At 46.1% G+C, this 18,363-nt stretch overlaps 1 protein-coding gene across 1 annotated transcript in view; it reads right to left on the bottom strand.

Moving 5' to 3' along the window:
* POLR3B (RNA polymerase III subunit B) overlaps window positions 1-18,363 on the bottom strand; it is a 127,561-nt gene that overhangs the window by 71,437 nt on the left and 37,761 nt on the right. Inside the window, exons 13-15 of the mRNA XM_044277931.1 lie at window positions 10,727-10,888; window positions 10,011-10,211; window positions 8,367-8,529 (exon numbers count right to left, since the gene is read on the bottom strand). Coding sequence (XP_044133866.1) covers window positions 8,367-8,529; window positions 10,011-10,211; window positions 10,727-10,888 — 526 coding nt within the window. The remainder of the gene's footprint in view (window positions 1-8,366; window positions 8,530-10,010; window positions 10,212-10,726; window positions 10,889-18,363) is intronic.

Genomic DNA, 18,363 nt, shown 5'->3' with positions numbered 1-18,363 from the left:
GGGAAGCATCCAAAGCATATCTGAGAGTTGTCCTAATTAAGTCCATCAGTAGGATTAAGTCCAAGTCTAGGGAGTCAGATGCTCAAATACAGTTAGATATGGAGAATGCGGAGTTACCCTTTACCCAAGTCCCTACTGAACAGAACAGTGAGAGGTTGCGGCTTGCACAGGAAGTCTTTCGATGTCATTTTCTTAAAGTAGCAGAGAGGAAGCCTATGTTCTACAAGCAGAGGTTCTTTGCTGAGGGAGAGAAAGTGGGACATATGCTCTCTATGATTTCCAAAGCGCAGCAGGGAACTACTTGTATCACTGGGTTGGTGGGTCCAGACGGACAGCTTAGACTAGGTTCCTTCTACGCAGCTTTATACTCTTCTAAACTGACATGCCCTGAGTCAGACATTCAGGAATTTTTGCGGGAGGCTGACCTTTCGCAACTCTCGCGGGAGGACAGCGATCTCTTAGACGCCCCGTTGGATCTGGCTGAGCTAGAGGAGGCGGTGAGACTTACGGCCAATGATAAAGCACCGGGGATGGATGGACTTCCGGCAGAACTCTATAAACAATGTAATGATGTCCTGCTCCCAGAGTTGTTGAGGGTGTTAAATCATTCCCTAGAAGTGGGGTATCTACCTACTTCAATGCAAGAGGCGGTTATTGTGGTTCTGCCCAAGCCTGGAAAAGACCCCCGTTCGCCAGATTCCTATATGCCAATTTCGCTGCTCTCTGTTGATGTAAAGATCCTGGCAAAGGCCTTGGCTGCACGACTGTCTAAGGTGATACTGTCTATTATATACCCAGATCAGACAGGCTTTAGGCCTATTGCACACGACCGTATGGCTTTTTCAGTGTTTTGCGGTCCGTTTTTCATGGATCCGTTGTTCTGTTTTTTGTTTCCGTTGTGTTTCCGTTTCTCCGTTCCGTTTTTCCGTATGGCATATACAGTATACAGTAATTACATAGATAAAATTGGGCTGGGCATAACATTTTCAATAGATGGTTCAGGAAAAAACGGAACGGAAACGGAAGACATACGGATGCATTTCTGTATGTGTTCCGTTTTTTTTGCGGATCCATTGACTTGAATGGAGCCACGGACTGTGATTTGCGGGCAATAATAGGACATGTTCTATGTTAAAACGGAACGGAAAAACGGAAATACGGAAACGGAATGCATACGGAGTACATTCCGTTTTTTTTTTGCGGAACCATTGAAAAAAAAACGGTAGTGTGAAAGAGGCCTTATGCCGCAAAAATCCACATCTATCAATATTCGTAGAGTATTTGCCAGCTTACAGATTCTGTCGGATAACATGGGGGATAGAGTGGTCCACTCTTTAGATGCAGCCAAGGCCTTTGACAGTGTGGAGTGGCAATATCTGTGGTGCATGCTTCATACTATGGGGTTTTGGGCAGAGATTTATCTCCTGGGTCAAGGTTCTTTTTTCTAGCCCTAAGGCGAGAATTAAGGCGAATGGGGGTATGTCGGTGTGATTTCAATTACAACGCGGTACGAGACAAGGGTGCCCTCTGTCACCGTTGTTGTTTGCACTGGCGAACCCTTGGCTGCGGCAGTGCGTGAATCTCCTCTGATACAAGGTTTTCGATATGGCACCATACACAATAAGGTGGCGCTGTATGCAGACGACACCCTGCTATTTCTAGGAGATACATCCACGTATGTGACAGCTGTCATGTCCCTCATTGATAGATTTGCGTGTGTGTCCGGTCTAAAGATTAAGTGGCATAAAACCGCACTAATGCTTTTAGATGACCAACCCAAGTCGCAGGTGATACTGGATAACAGAATTCAGTGTGTAAAGGAGTTTAAATACTTAGGCATCAGAATATCTCCCAGACTTGCAGACTTTGAGGACTTGCCCCACTGCTTACGGCCTTTTCGGAACAAAGGTAAAGCTTGGAGCAAATTATTTTTATCGGTAGTAGGTAGAACAAACTTAGGCCTCATGCACACGACAGTTTTTTTTTTCACGGTCCGCAAAAACGGGGTCCGTGACCGTTTTTTCGTCCGTGGGTCTTCCTTGATTTTTGGAGGATCCACGGACATGAAAAAAAAGTCGTTTTGGTGTCCGCCTGGCCGTGCGGAGCCAAACGGATCCGTCCTGAATTACAATGCAAGTCAATGGGGACGGATCCGTTTGACGTTGACACAATATGGTGCAATTGCAAACGGATCCGTCTCCATTGACTTTCAATGTAAAGTCAGGAGTCCCTTTACTTTCACACTTGCGTTCATATAATGCAGACGGTGGCTCCGTTCAGAGCGGATCCGTCTGCATTATATTGTTAAAACATTTCTAAGTGTGAAAGTAGCCTCAGACGGATCCGTCCAGACTTTACATTGAAAGTCAATGGGGGACGGATCCGTTTGAAAATTGAGCCACAGTGTGTCATCTTCAAACGGATCCGTCCCCATTGACTTACATTGTAAGTCTGGACGGATCCGCTTGCCTCCGCACGGCCAGGCGGACACCCGAACATAACTTGAAGCGTCCCCATCACCATGGGAACGCCTATATGTTAGAATATACTGTCGGATATGAGCTACATCGTGAAACTCAGATCCGACAGTATATTCTAACACAGAGGCGTTCCCATGGTGATGGGGACGCTTCAGGTTAGAATATACTGAAAAACTGTGTACATGACTGCCCCCTGCTGCCTGGCAGCACCCGATCTCTTACAGGGGGCCGTGATCAGCACAATTAACTCCTCAGGTGCCGCACCTGAAGGGGTTAATTGTACTATCATATCCCCCTGTAAGAGATCAGGGCTGCCAGTACAATAGTAGAAGATTCATACTTACCTGCTTGCTGCTGCGATGTCTGTGACCGGCCGGGAGCTCCTCCTACTGGTAAGTGACAGTTCTTTAGCAATGCGCCGCACAGACCTGTCACTTACCAGTAGGTGGAGCTCCCGGCCGGATACGAACATCGCAGCAGCAAGCAGGTAACTATGAATCTTCTACTATTGTACTATTGCTAAGTAACCATGGCAACCAGGACTGCAGTAGCGTCCTGGTTGCCATGGTTACCGATTGGAGCCCCAGTGATTAAACTGGGACTCCGATCGGAACTACGCTGCCACCAATGATCGGGAGGGGGGGAGGCCGCACACTGCCACCAATGTTGTTACTGCTATAGAGGGAGGGGGGGCCGATCGTGGGCGCACACTGTGCCACCAACGATTTATTACAATAGAGGGAGGGAAGGGGGGGGGGGGGGGCGCACTGGCCACCAATGATATTCAAACTGGGGAGGGGGGGGGGGGGTCTGCCCCCTGCGAGCTGGCAGCCCTGAGCTCTTACAGGGGGATATGATAGTACAATTAACCCCTTCAGGTGCCACACCTGAAGGGGTTAATTGTGCTGATCACGGCCAGCAGGGGGCAGTCTTGTACACAGTTTGTAGTGTATTCTAACTAGAAGCGTCCCCATCACCATGGGAACGCTTCTGTGTTAGAATATACTGTCGGATATGAGTTTTCACGAAGTGAAAACTTAGATCTGAAAAAGCTTTTATGCAGACGGATCTTCGGATCCGTCTGTATGAAAGCAACCTACGGCCACGGATCACGGACACCAATCTTGTGTGCATCCGTGTTCTTTCACGGACCCATTGACTTGAATGGGTCCGTGAACCGTTGTCCGTCAAAAAAATAGGACAGGTCATATTTTTTTGATGGACAGGATACACAGATCACGGCCTCGGCTGCAAAACGGTGCATTTTCCGAAAGTCAATGGGTCCGCGAAAAAAAACGGAAAACGGCACAACGGCCACGGATGCACACAACGGTCGTGTGCATGAGGCCTTAATTAAGATGATTTTGATGCCACAGCTCTTGTACATCCTACATAATGCCCCAGTCTGGTTGTCCCGAGACAGGTTCAAAGTGATTGACTCAATCTTTAGAGATATCATATGGCGTAGGGGACAGGCTAGAATTAAACTAAACTAAACTAGAGACATTGCAATACGGTAAGAAGGAGGGGGGATTGGCAGTCCCTAACCCCTGGGTGTATTACCTGGCTGGACAAAGCCAACATTTTAGAGGTTGGCTGGACTTTAGGACATCAGATATGACGGGTCAGATGTATAGACCGTGCTTGAAGGACAGTGAATTGATGTCATTGTTGGAGACGAAAACGGCGGGATCTGGAATTGCCATCTGTCGCACAATGTACTCGGTGTGGCAACGGATTAAACACTTGAGGGGGATCTCTGGTCTCACCGAATATACACCGTTGTGGCGGAACCCTGATCTTGTGGGAATTTACGGCCTTATCAGGCTTTGAGGAATGGCGGAAGAAGGGGGTGACTAGATTAGGACATCTTCTTGACAGTGGGGTGTTTAGGTCCTTTGCCAACATTCAAGAATTATATGGTATCCCACATCGACGCTGTTACCAATATTTGCAACTGCGTCATGCATATAATACAATGATGAAAAACGGGGCAGTACTAGCTCAAAGGGACGCAGCGCTGAACCAAATTGTGTCAGGCGGGGGCAATAGGGGAATGATCTCCTTAACCTACAGGCTATTGTTGGACAAATACCTTGAATCTTATCCGTTGAACAAAATGCTCAAATGGGTGGCGGATGTGGGGGAACTCACGAATGAGCAATGGCCAGATATTTTGCAGGCAGTGCCAATGTCCTCTCTAGGTGAAAGCGGAAAGCTATCGCAACTCTTTATAGTACACAGGGTGTACAAAACACCAGTCTTTTTACATCGTATTGGTTACCGATCTGATGCCAAATGTCCGCGGTGTGGTACGGAGCCCGCTGATCTTATACATCTGTTATGGACATGTGGGGCTCTGGCTGCCTATTGGAGGGAGGTAACTGCCATCATTCAAAGAGCGTACTTAGTAAGCATTCCGCATGACCTGAAGGTGTGTATTTTAGGATATGTGTCGGATATAAGCACTGAACAGGTGTCCAAAATAGCTATAGGTAGGTTATTGTATACGGCTAGGAAATTGGTAGCCCTACACTGGATACAAGCTGCACCCCCCACAATCGGAAAATTTACGCACAAGTTGAATACCATGATTCCGTATGAAAAAAAAAGGGGCTGTCTAAACAAATTTGAGAATTTGTGGGACCCCTGGATGTCACAAATGTATGCAGTGGCTCGTGGGAGTGCTGGTGACTCCTGAAACCGGTGGGGAGAGGGGGCAGGGGTAGAAGGGCGGAGATTAAGGTATAAAATTGTTTATTATATTTACTTTGTAATCATTCTATGCGCCTGTAAGTCAACTTTTGTAATATTTAAGACACTATGGGTGATTATACACTGTTATATAGCACTTTACTGTGTGATACATGTTGGATATTATACGAAATGTGGCGCTGTTACAATAAAAACTATCTGATTTGAAAAATAAATAAATGAGCATAGGATTAATATTATAACATTTATCATTATCATGACATTTATGTACTTTATTTTGTTTGCAGAGTGCTGTTGCACTGTATTTTGTTTGCACCTTCACATTGAGATCTGCTGACTGACCCCCTTTTCCTTGCAGTATATATATATATATATGTCATTTTTCAAACTGGTGTAAAGTAGAACTAGCTTAGTCGCCGATCGCAACCAGATTCCTCCTTTCATTTTCAAATGGAGCTGTAAAAATTAAAGGAGTAATCTGATTGGTTGCTATGGGCAACTAAGCCAGTTTTCCTTTACACTAGTTTTTATAAATCTCCCCCTGTGTACTTCTATGTGTACACAGAATTGTGTGTCGTCACACTGTACTAATCTGTGTGGGACAAGTGACTGTTCACTGTGCGGACTGCACACAATACTGTATTCAGAGGAGAGTGCATGTAGTGAGAGCTGTCAGTAATGAGATCTATATCCTGCCTATAACGCCATGGTTCTGACTGTAGATCGCTGCACTATTGTTATCAGCAGAAATATCTATTGTGTCTACAAATAATGGACTTTCTACAGAATGGAACGTGAGAAATAGATCTGCTGACTATAGGTTGTAGCATACTGTGAGACTCACCATGTTGTGAATTGGAATGAAATCTTGTAAGTTCCAGCAGCCTATATGTAGGTGGCTGCTAGCTGTGCTGTGTAACAGGACGCGGGGGCGGGGCAGCAGAGCTTGTGCTGTGTAACAGGATGTGGGGGCGGGGCAGCAGAGCTTGCGCTGTTGCATGTGAAATCCACAGGAATGCCCACAGAGCCTCACAGGAGATGACAGCAGTGAGTAAAACTCATAGAAAAGCATTTCTGAGAGCATATGAAGCAAAGCTGATACCAGTAAACAAACCAGTGCAATTTTATTATGTGCTGCATTACAGTAAGAAATGGGGTTATTGATTTTTAGTGCACAAAGGCAGGGCCGGCGCTACCATAAGGCAGACCAAGCGGCTGCCTTAGGGCGCACCCTGGGGGAGGGCGGGAAAATGAATATTTTTTTTTTTTTAAATCACTTGTGAGTTGCTCTGCCGGCCGCCCGCCCGCCCAGCCCCAGCCTGCGTGTGCCGTGTGGCCCCGGCCCTTACTTACAGAGCGGCATGGGATCAGCAACATGGTCACAGGGTCAGGCCAGGGAGGTGTGACTGGCGAATGTCCCAGCAGGGGCGGACGGCAGCAGGGACTGACTGTGTCTGTGAGTCTGACTCACACACAGCCAGATTGCCGTAGCAGCAGGACAGGTGGGTAGGTGATCACTGATAAGTGCACTAGCGACAGAGTGCACGGCATAAATGTGTTTTTTAATAATTATTAGGCAAACCACAATCATAAATGGAGGGGGGATGGTGACCGGGGAACAATGTCTGACATGGGGGGGGCACGATGGCTGACATGGGGGGGGGGGCACGATGGCTGACATGGGGGGGGGGCACGATGGCTGACATGGGGGGGGGGCACGATGGCTGACATGGGGGGGGGGGCACGATGGCTGACATGGGGGGGGGGGGGCACGATGGCTGACATGGGGGGGGGGCACGATGGCTGACATGGGGGGGGGGGCACGATGGCTGACATGGGGGGGGGGCACGATGGCTGACATGGGGGGGGGCACGATGGCTGACATGGGGGGGGCACGATGGCTGACATGGGGGGGGGGCACGATGGCTGACATGGGGGGGGGGGGCACGATGGCTGACATGGGGGGGGGGCACGATGGCTGACATGGGGGGGGGCACGATGGCTGACATGGGGGGGGGGCACGATGGCTGACATGGGGGGGGGGGCACGATGGCTGACATGGGGAAGGCACGATGGCTGACATGGGGGGGGCACGATGGCTGATGTCTGATTAACATTGGGGGTCTGATTGCTGGTATGACCTGAGGTGTAATAGATATTTTTTTATTATTATTATCCTCCTCTAAAACCTAGGTGCATCTTAGAGGGCGCCAGCTGCTGCTGCAGACGGGACCAGGGCCAGGTGAGCATCGAGGTGGGGGGAGGGGGAGCCAAAATGTAGCTTCGCTTGTGTTGGCAAAAATCCTTGCACCAGCCCTGCACAAAGGTGTCCATAGCCTTTAAGCACAGGAGTCCATTTTACTGCTGGTTTGTTGGAGCACAGAGTCAGAATACAAGAGAGTATGAAAATAAAAATTAAATAACTGGACTCAGCTTCGCTTACACTATACAACACTTACTCTAGGTTGGAGAATGTTTCGGAGCTGACAGATTCCCTTTAAACATGTCCAATCCTTTGTTCCTGCAAGAAATAAACCTACCCCCATTGAGGACAGATGCATGCTCAGCCTTGGCATATGTATGGCGGAGGAGCTGCTGCCGGCCACATGAACATGCATCAAACAGCTATCTTAAGTGTAGGGGCACTTAAAGAGGAACTAGCGGCTCTCCTGATGCATCTGTCTAGGAAATACAAGTATTCTTTATGAAATTCCAATGCTCGAGTGCCATTGCTTAAAACAATGCTTTGAGCTATCCCTCTATTATTCCTCCTGGAATGTATTGACAACTGTGATTTAACACTCCCCTTGTCAACAGGATGTGTACCGACACAGACAGCTCTGATCAGACAATGCCAAACTACACAGTGGCTCCCCTACTGGCAAGGGGAATGATAATGCTCAGTTGTCAATGTAGTCATACATTTTCAGGAGCAATAACACAGGAACAACAGAAAGCAGGAACATTATTTCATTTGGAATAAACAGTAGGTATGTCAGGAGAGGGGACAGATCCTCTTCAAGAATAAAGCATAGCTGATCGGTGCACTCGCTTCCCCGATCTGGGTGATCATCGGGCACTGATCAGGTGATCGTACTGTGTAAGGAGCATAAAGGGTAAGGGAAGAATGCCACCATCTAATAATGTATATAACATCAAGACGTAAATTACCATTGAGGAAAACGATAAAGACGTTTGCATACGCCAGCTCTTCACCACACAGCAGATTGACGTCTTCAACTCCTAGGTTACTGGCCAATTTAATTATGGGTCCATCCTCCATATCAGTTGTGATATGTGTCATTAGTGCAAGATTCTTAACTAGACCACAAGCCTGTAGGAGAAGATAAAAAGGAGAACATGCAGTGAGAGAGAATAAAGTCTAAAAAATATCCTAAATTCTTGCTGTTTTCAAACTGGTCATAGTGCCTCATATTAGGCTGACACTTCCCGTTCTGTGGAGACCACGGGCAAGACTACACTGAAAGAAAATCTACCGTATATACACAGATAACACAGGATCCACCATTCCCAATAGGTGATGGTCATTGGTTTACAATCAATCAGAATAAAAAAAATATGACTACCTGGTTTCAACTGATAGAAAAAAAAAATATAGGTGACATTCCCATTAAAGAGGACCTGTCCCCTCTCCTGACATGTCTGTTTTAGTAACTACTTGAATCCCTAATGTAATCATTTTTGTAGCATCTATTTTGTTGACTCTAGGATGTGCCATTCCTATTATTCCTGCTAGAAGTTCTGAATGAATCACTAGCAATAAAGGTCCTTCTGGGTGTTACCAGTTTGGGAGGGGGGGGGGGGGTAGTAATGTCAAGGTGCAGGGACACATTCCTAACTGGTAACACCCATCTGGACCTTCACTTCAAATTGCTAGAAATTCAGACTAATAAGGCTAGCACATCATAGAGTCATAAGAATAGATGTTTCAGAACTGTTATTACACGGAGATGCAAGTAGACAGACTTGTCAGGAGAGGTAACAGGTCCTCTTTAATGCTATTTTCACATTTGCAGCACAGCTCTCCGGCAGGCTGTTCCACCGGAGAACAGGCTGCCAGAGTTCTATAGATCCGGCATTGCATTATGTTACCGGAATTCCCCGCCGGCCCCTTTGACTATAATGGCCGCTACCCGGGATTAAGCTGGACATAAAAGCGCTGCACGCAACTGTTTCTGTCTGCAGATTCTCGGCATTCTATGCCGAAACAGCCTGCCAGAGTACAGTCCACAAAAGTGAAACTAGCCTTAGGCTAGATGCACACGACCGTATGTGTTTTGCGGTCCGCAAATTGCAGATCTGGAAAAAAACTTTAAAACAAAAACAGATGACATCCTTATGCCATCATTTTTTTTTGCGGATCCATTGTAACAATCCCTAAAACAGACAAGAATAGGACATGTTCTATTTTTTTTTTTTGCGGGGCTACAGAACGGACATACTGATGCGGACAGCACACAGTGTGCTGTCCACATATTTTGCGGACCCATTGAAATGAATGGGTCCGCATCCTATCAGCAAAAAACAAAACAAAAACTGAACGGACACGGAAACAAACAACGTTCGTGTGCATGTATCCTTAGGCAGCTGATACAGCCTAGAGAGGAATGCATGTAGGGTAGCGGTATGTAACTTGTGGGATCGCCAGTTGTTGAAAAACTATAAAACTCAAGTGCTTTGATACATAGTGTCAGGGCATGCTGAGAGTTGTAGTTTTTCAAGATATGCAGAGCCACAGGTAAGTAAACGTAGACACTCCTATAGCTGAACAAAGGTTCCTAAGAAAATGCTCACCTCTCCTTCAGGAGTATCGGAAGGGCACAGCATACCCCACTGTGAAGGCTGCAAGGATCGAGGGCCACTGACTTTTCTCGTCTTTTCAAACTGGGAAGATATTCTTGTCATCATTCCTAAGGCGGATATGAAGGACAATCGCGAGAGCACCTGCGTCACACCTTGGCGGTCCATCTTAAACCTCTTCAGCGACCAATTGCCCTAAATAGACAGTGCAAAAGTTAACAAGTCTGTGACAACCCAGAGCTACAAATATGATATACGAGCCCCCAACACATTCTACACCAACATATTACAGGGAATCACAGTCCTCATCTATCAGCAAGCAACAATCATCATCCCACAGTACCATCAAAGGGGTAATAAATGTATAACAGTATGAGGATATTGTTAGGACACGCTATAGGGGTACAGCTATAAGTAGCATAAATGGCACAGATTCTCCACAGTATAACTGCATTCGGAAAATCCACGCCAGAATCTGCACATAATTTGACATGCGCCGAGGATTTTTGCAGCATGTAAACTTTTGTTATGGACATATCCAGCAGATTGCCAAATCTGCAGCATTTCCACCCCAAAATCCACAAGATGCCGATTTTGCAGCTGTGGTTTTTCGTCCAGTTATGCTGCAGATTTTCTTCCGTGTGCGCCTGTACCCTAACACTTTGAGGCTCCCAAAATAAATAAAACGTAAAGCAATCCTCTCTGCTTACCGTAGAGATGGCATTCACCATGCCATTGGTGATCTGGTCTTGACGCATATGCTTGACAACATCAAACTGAGCAGCCCTTTGCTTAGGAATGACCTGGTCAGCAATCTTCTTCATCTCAGAATTAAACTTTTTAAACAAGTCTTCAAATAGGAGTGAAAGCAGCTGCAAACCAAAAATAAATGTACATTACTTGACCTAGTACGGGAAATTCTAAATAGTCTAGTCTAGCCTTACAGCAATTTCCTTGCAAAATGCCCACACAGTGGCGATCCTACCGCCGTATGTTGTCGATTGACACAAAAACTCCATGGCAATATTAGGGCACCCAAAAACTTAAAGAGGTATCCTCCGCACAGGTAATCAATATCAGAGTGTTTGGGGTCCGACACCCAGCACCCCATCAATCAGCTGTGCTTTGCAGCAGGTGACAGAAACTGTGTAATAGTCATGTCGGTGTACTACAGCTTTGCGCCCACTCCACCATAGCCACTTCAGATTGGATGGGGCCTTCTGCTTCCAGCTCCGTCCGCTGTTAGTTACCTGCATTGGCAATTGCTGAAAGCAGCTGTTTGGTGGGGGTGCTGGGTGCGGGACCCCACCAATCCAATACTGACGACTTAAACAATATCTAACAGCTAGAATACCCAATTAACCCCGAATGATGGATATTTCAGTCGTGAAGATTTTGTGGGTTCTGCCCATGAGACTGCGGTGGGAGTGTGGCTGTAATGCACAGCTGGGCTCCCGCCAGATCAGAGCTAGCTCCAGCATTTACCGGTAAATAGGTTGTGCAATGCAAAAATATTGACGACGTATCCTCAGATCAGCAGGGGTTCAACCCTCAGCACCCACGCAATCAGTTGGTTGAAGGGCTAGCAGCACTCGCTTCTGCTTTAAAATTACTTGCACATCGTCTCGCCGCCACAGGGTAATTACAACTGCTCATCCCATTCAAGTGCAAGGGGCAAACAGTTGTTATTACCCTACGCGGCCATGGCAAATGAGTCAGCACACCCCTCAGACAGCTGATCGACCGGGCGGGCGTACCCCCAATGATCTGATATTGATGACGTATCCTGAGATTAGGTCATCAATATTTTTGCACTGCACAACCCCTTTAGAACTTTTAGATGAAGTGGTCGCTATTGACCAAAAGGCTGCCAATGTCTGGTCATCTGCACCCGCCAAACCAATCGTTGGGTACCAATGCGTTAGTTATCTTCAATAAAATTTCATTAAAAGACAAAGCTTTTTTTCATGTTTTAATAATGGTTACTATTTGTGTGTGTGTGGGGGGGGGGGGGATTAGAAATGGAGTCCATAAAGTCATCTGACAAAATATAAAGAAAAACTCAAGCTGCTATGTCTATGAAATAATAAATTGCTCCCAGAATGTTGCTCCCAAAAACAACTTTGTCTAACCTAAAATAAGTTTTTATTGCGTAAATTAAAACTTAAAAAAACACTAAGCATTTGTTATCTCCATCTACATGATAGATAATATAAAAACGCAAAGAACAATGCCGGAATAGCCAAGGTTATTTGCATTTTCTCAAAAAAAAAAAAAGATGATAAAAAGGTAATAAATTCAACAGGAGAGATTTAACATCTCTCTCGCAAGTGGCATTAAAAATTTGCAAACTCTGTGTCGTAACTCCCAGTGTTTATGCGGCCCTCGCCACCATTCTGAAATGGGGAGAATGGCCCTCGCCACCATTCTGAAATGGGGAGAATGGCCCAAATAAAGCAAGAAATCTATGGCAGATTTCTGATTAGACGCACAGGCTGTCAGAGGATGCACCCAATTTATGACCAGGCCTGAACCTCGTCATAAATTAGGTGCATCCCCCGGCACTGCAGTGGATATCAAGATTTGTGCACCAGTCGTGATAAATCTCCATCTCATTCAAAGTCTTACATATAGTCACAGTGTCCAGGACACTAAAGGATTTCTCCGGGCTACAGATATTGAGGACCGATCCTCAGGATAGGTCATTACTATAGAATCAGTGGTGGATCTACATCTGGCACCCCCATCCATCAGCTGTTTCTGGGTGTAAGGAGCAGAAGACTACTCCATACATTTTGTAGTATCGGGCGGCAGAGTACTGAAGCTCGGCGCCCACTGACTAGAATGAGTGCTGACCTGCAGTACCTCAACACGGCCACTAGACAATGTAAAGAGCTGTCTGCCTCTAGCTCTGTATACTGTATATAGCCCAGGGGTGCCACAGTTTCCAGAAACATCTTATAGGTAGGGTTGCCGGATGTTGGACCCCCACTGATCTGATATTGATTACCTATCCAGAGGAAAAGTCATCGATATCTACAGCCCGGAGAAGCCCTTTAATCATTACAATAGGTATATCAGCAGAGAGTTTAGTAACGTGACCTTTCTGGCACTGTACAGGTTAACAGCCATCCGATTTTCCAATTCACATTAGTCAAAGACTTTACAGTTTACAAGACACCAATAATAGTAGGGGAGGGGGGGGAAAGGGGCAGAAAAATATGAAAGAATTTAAGCCGCTGCAACAGTTTCGCCAATTAGCTTGATGTCAGAGAATTCTAATTAGGCGCCTTGAGATTGCTATTTAGCGCTAAAGCTGTTAGAGTGCCAAATTCTCCTTTTCACACAAACCGGATGCAAAATTAAAGACATTAGGCAGCCTTAATTACATTATCAGAACAGCCGGGATTAGGCAATCTCTGAAGTCAATGCGCTATTCTTTTGTCACAAGGCAGAAATCCCTTGCCGTGCAGGGTGGTGGATTTCGAGGCCTGCTCCATATCTCGTCCTCACAAAGCAAGCTGCATTAGACACAGAAAAATACGGCGAAACAAAAGAGACAGGGTAATGCTTCACAAATAATGAACACATTAAGAAGAGGGAGGCGCAAGGTGAAAAGATTAAGTCTCAAATCGGTAGGTCTTGCTAACACCTCTGCTGGCGAAGGGCCTACCCCAATCCTCTAGTGGTTTGGCTTATGGGGCCACATCTGTTATCTTAAGCTGGAGCCCATTTCATACTTCTTTTTCCCGTGGGGTGTGAAATTAGCAGAAAAATCACATCATTTTGTATTCTCTTTTTTCTTTGTAGACACAATACAGTCTTCCGCAAGCCATTGTTGCCAGAGCCGTCTCTTCCAGTGATCTGAACACATTGAGAACAGTTCTCCTTTCTATGCAACAGTATGTATTCTGCTGGAACTGAACATTTTACCGGGGAAGACGCTCAAAATGGAAACGGCTGCCAAATCTAGCTTATACAGACAGAACGGGGAATTTGTACAGGAGAAAATGGAAAAATAAAGTAAGAAAACAGACTGAGATGAGCGAAAAGTTTCGCCAAGCTGCTGGTCCGTAAAATACAAGTCAAAAGACGCTTTGATTTTGTCAAATTCATTTAGACAACAGGGACATTTATCAAAACTGGTGCGAAGGAAAAGTGAAGCGTCTGCCTATAACAACCAGATCCCTTCTTTTTCTTATGGAAAGAAAGCTAATCTGCTTTAAATGGACAAATGCTCCACTTTTCCTTTACAAATTGAGTGAACTGGGAGCAGAACCTGTAGCCATTGGCATCATGATGGATTTTTATTTGGGCAGCAATCGCTCTTCCAACCTCTTTAAAGACTGGCCTATTTGGGGGCTTTAAAGATCAATTATTTCCTTGGCAGACTGGCACAAGTAATTTGTACAGAAATGTATTTGCCATTAGCATTAGTACATTTTCTATAGCGAGTCTGGCACTACTGTATTGACTTCATTATTTGTGCTTGCAGAGTGCTGTTGCATTGTGTTTGCTTTTGCAATTATTTAATCGACCAATTCTAAGAACAAAAGAATATGGTTTTATTTTCCTGTTGACAAAACTGGATGAGGGCTTGTGTTCTTGCAGGTAATTTGTAGTTTATATTGACCCTATTTTGGGTTTCTTAGTTTTACTACATAATTTTCATTTTCTTGAAATTAAGACTTTATGCACATGACTGTAAGCATTCTGCAGTCCGTAATCCTGCAAAATACCGGATGCTTTTACGTCTGCAGGCCACATTTTGTTCCGGATCCATTGACTTCAATGGATCCCCACTTTACAGACAAGTAAAGGAAATATTATTTTGTGGGATGGACAGCATACAGATGCAGGAAGCACAGAGGATCTATCCTTTGGATAGATCATCAGCATCTGATCGGCGGGGGTCCGACACCCGGGACCCCCGCCGATCAGCTGTTTGAGAAGGCAGTGGTGCTCCAGCAGCGCCGCGGCCTTCTCATTGTTTACCGCCGGCCCAGTGATGTGATGACTAGTATGCCGGGGCGCAGCTAAGCTCTGTTCACTTGAATGGAGCTTAGCCCCGCCCAGGCCAGTGATACTAGTCGTGATGTCACTGGGCTGGCGGTAAACAGTGAGAAGGCCGCGGCGCTGCTGGAACACCACTGCCTTCTCAAATAGCTGATCGGCAGGGGTCCCGGGTGTCGGACCCCCGCCGATCAGATGCTGATGATCTATCCAGAGGATAGATCAGTTTAAACAAAGTGCAGAACCCTTTTAAAGCATTCCTTTCCTGTTTAGATAGATTATGTACATAATTCTCCCTAAATTGCTCCCTTACTCTCCAAACAGATTAGAAAATTAAGTAAGAATTATGTACATGGTCTATCTAAACAGGAAATAAATGCTTAAAGGTCTCTAACAGATCAACAGGATTATAATAAAACCCGCGGACAAAGGGGGTGCAGTGGTTATTATGGATTCTGATAAATATTTGAAAGTGCAACATCCCATTACCCTTTTAATATATGTACTTCCAAAAATCCATAAGGGGCTCATTGATCCCCCTGGTAGACAGATAGCATCGGGTAGGGTTTTAATATTTAGTACCATAGCTATATTCCTGGACAGAGTATTGCGTACATATGCGATATGGGGTCCTCTCTAGGTGCTACCCAGTTTGTCCTCCGCCTGCTGGAGGTTGTCCTCAGGAGGAATTATTTCCTCTTTGGGTACACCTATTAACAACAGAAGCAGAGCACAGCGATGGGGTCCAATTTGGCCCCAACTTACGCTAATATCTTCATGGCCCAGGTGGAGGACTAGCTGGTGTATCAATCTGCATTTATGGCGAGGATCCTGTGCTGGTGGCGCTACGTCAATGACGTCTTCTTGGTTTGGAGTGGGACTTTGGAAGGGTTGGAGACTTTCAACCAGCATCTGAATAGAACAGTCCCTGGACTACAATTAACCAAAAAGGTATCAGATCAGGAATTCAAATTTTTGGAAGTGAGGAGTCTATGTGGAAGAAGGTATTCTTAAGACAGATTTTTTTTCAGAAAACCACTGATAATTTGTTAAGCTATGATAGTGACCATACACGATGAATGATTGAATCATTACCGTGGAGTCAATTGTTGAGGGTCAAAAGAGGTCTCCGATGACGATAAATTTTATAATAGGGTTGTTGAGATGTGCAATAGATTCTCCAAACATCTCCTGTACACTATTGGAGAGATCCCGTAATAAGGTATTGGCCATTGACAGAGAGGTCACTTTACAGAAGAGGTCTAAAACTAAGGAGATGGGAAATAGGATTTCCTTTGTATCATCTTCTGCAGTGGCGTTACTACCGGGGAAGCAGCTGCTTCGGGGTCCGGGCAGCGTGTGTGACAGTTTATTTTCAAGTTAGTTAAATATGATCGATTCTTGTCTTAATGTTCAGGGCCCCTTCACAGCAGCAGCGGCAGCGGACCAGGCCCCCTCGCTAATGTGATCTAATCTTACTGTCTTCTGAAGTCACCTGATGTGTCTGGGATTCGAACCCACAACCTCCATGTATCAGAGGCAAAGCATTTACCCACACAGCCATAAGGACTGCATTGCCACTGATTGAAAAAAATATGAGACTTCTACTGTTATAGCTGGCTAAGTGTACATCTATACACATGACAGCTACCCCAACACACCCAGCACTGCTATATCTCTATATGACAGCTGTCCCAGCACACTCAGCTCTGTTATATCTCTATATATGACAGCTGCCCCAGCAAACCCAGCTCTGCAACATCTATACACATCAGCTGCACCAGCACACTCAGCTTTGCTATATCTCTATATAGCCATCTACTGCATAGCAATACTTAGAGATATATAGATGTAGCAGAGCTGGGTGTGCTGGGACAGATACAGAAGGTCTTGGGTTCGAATCCCAGCAGAAACTTTTCTGAAATACAAGCACTGACTTCATATATGGACATACAGGGCAGGACATAGGAATAGGCTGCATCGCATCGCTGAAATGGAGGTAAGTATAAGTGTTTATTATTTTTTTAATACCCGACTGTTACTGCCATGGGGGGGGAGCGGGAGGCACCTGATACTGGCACATGGGGAGAGAGGCACCTGATACTGGCACATGGGGGGGGGGGGGAAGGCGAAGAGAGGCACCTGATACTGGCACATGGGGGGGGGGGGGGGGGTAGAGGCACCTGATACTGGCACATGGGGGTGGGGGGAGGGCACCTGATACTGGCACATGGGGGGGGCACTATGATACTGGGACAATGGGGGGAAGAGAGAGGCACTTGATACTGCCACTTTTTGGGGGGAGAGATGGCACTATGATACTGGGACATGGGGGGGAAGAGAGGCATTTGATACTGGCACATGGGGGGGTTTGGCACTATGATACTGGCACATGGGGGGGGGTGGGAAGGAGAGAGGCACTTGATACTGGCACATGGGGGGTGGCACTATGATACTGGGACATGGGGCGGGAGGAGAGAGGCACTTGATACTGGCACATGATGGGGGGGCATCTATGGGGACACTTACTGGCACATTATTGGGGGGCATTATGGGGGACACTAGGCCAGCAGCCTATCAGAGGCCGGACACTGAGGGGCATCTACTGGGGCACTATATATGGGGCATTTTATACTGGTACATTATGGGGGCACTATGGGGACAGTAGCTCAACTGGGGGCATTACAAGGGGGTATGGTACATTATGTGGGGCACTATATAGGGGTATTTTATACTGGGACATTATGGGGGCACTATGGGGACATTAGCTCAACTGGGGGCATTACAAGGGGGTATTTTTTGCACTGTCACATTATAAGGAGAATTATTTCTGCTGGGGGGGCATTATGGTGGGCTTTATTACTCCCCCATGGCATGACCCCCTAGTAGCAGCACCAGCCTCTCCCTGCTCTGCTATTCCTCTGCCCCTTCTCCAAATCCTTATTATGAAATCTCTCTCATTAGGATAAAACACAACATCAGCTCCACCGAGCCCCCGGCCAAAGTGTGGAAGTGGCGTCCGAGATCCCAAGGGCCAAGCCAAGTAATTGTAAGTTTTCATATGAAATATGTTTATGTTCTACACATATAGCCTACACTGTGCCACACAATATACAGTATACCTCTACACTGTGCCACACAATATACAGTATACCGCTACACTGTGCCAAAGGAGTGGAGTGCGAAGCGTGCTGGAGGGGGCCCTTACAAATATTTGCTGTGGGGACCAGTCACTTCTAGTTACGCCCCTGATCTTTTGGCACATATAGTGGTAAGATAGCGGAAATTTTGAGAAAAGAATGGCACATTTTGCAAAGAGGCCTACGTGAAATAC

This window comes from Bufo gargarizans, chromosome 2 (genome assembly GCF_014858855.1).
Source record: "Bufo gargarizans isolate SCDJY-AF-19 chromosome 2, ASM1485885v1, whole genome shotgun sequence".
Taxonomy (NCBI): domain Eukaryota; kingdom Metazoa; phylum Chordata; class Amphibia; order Anura; family Bufonidae; genus Bufo; species Bufo gargarizans.
This window is presented reverse-complemented; position numbering and strand designations above follow the sequence as displayed.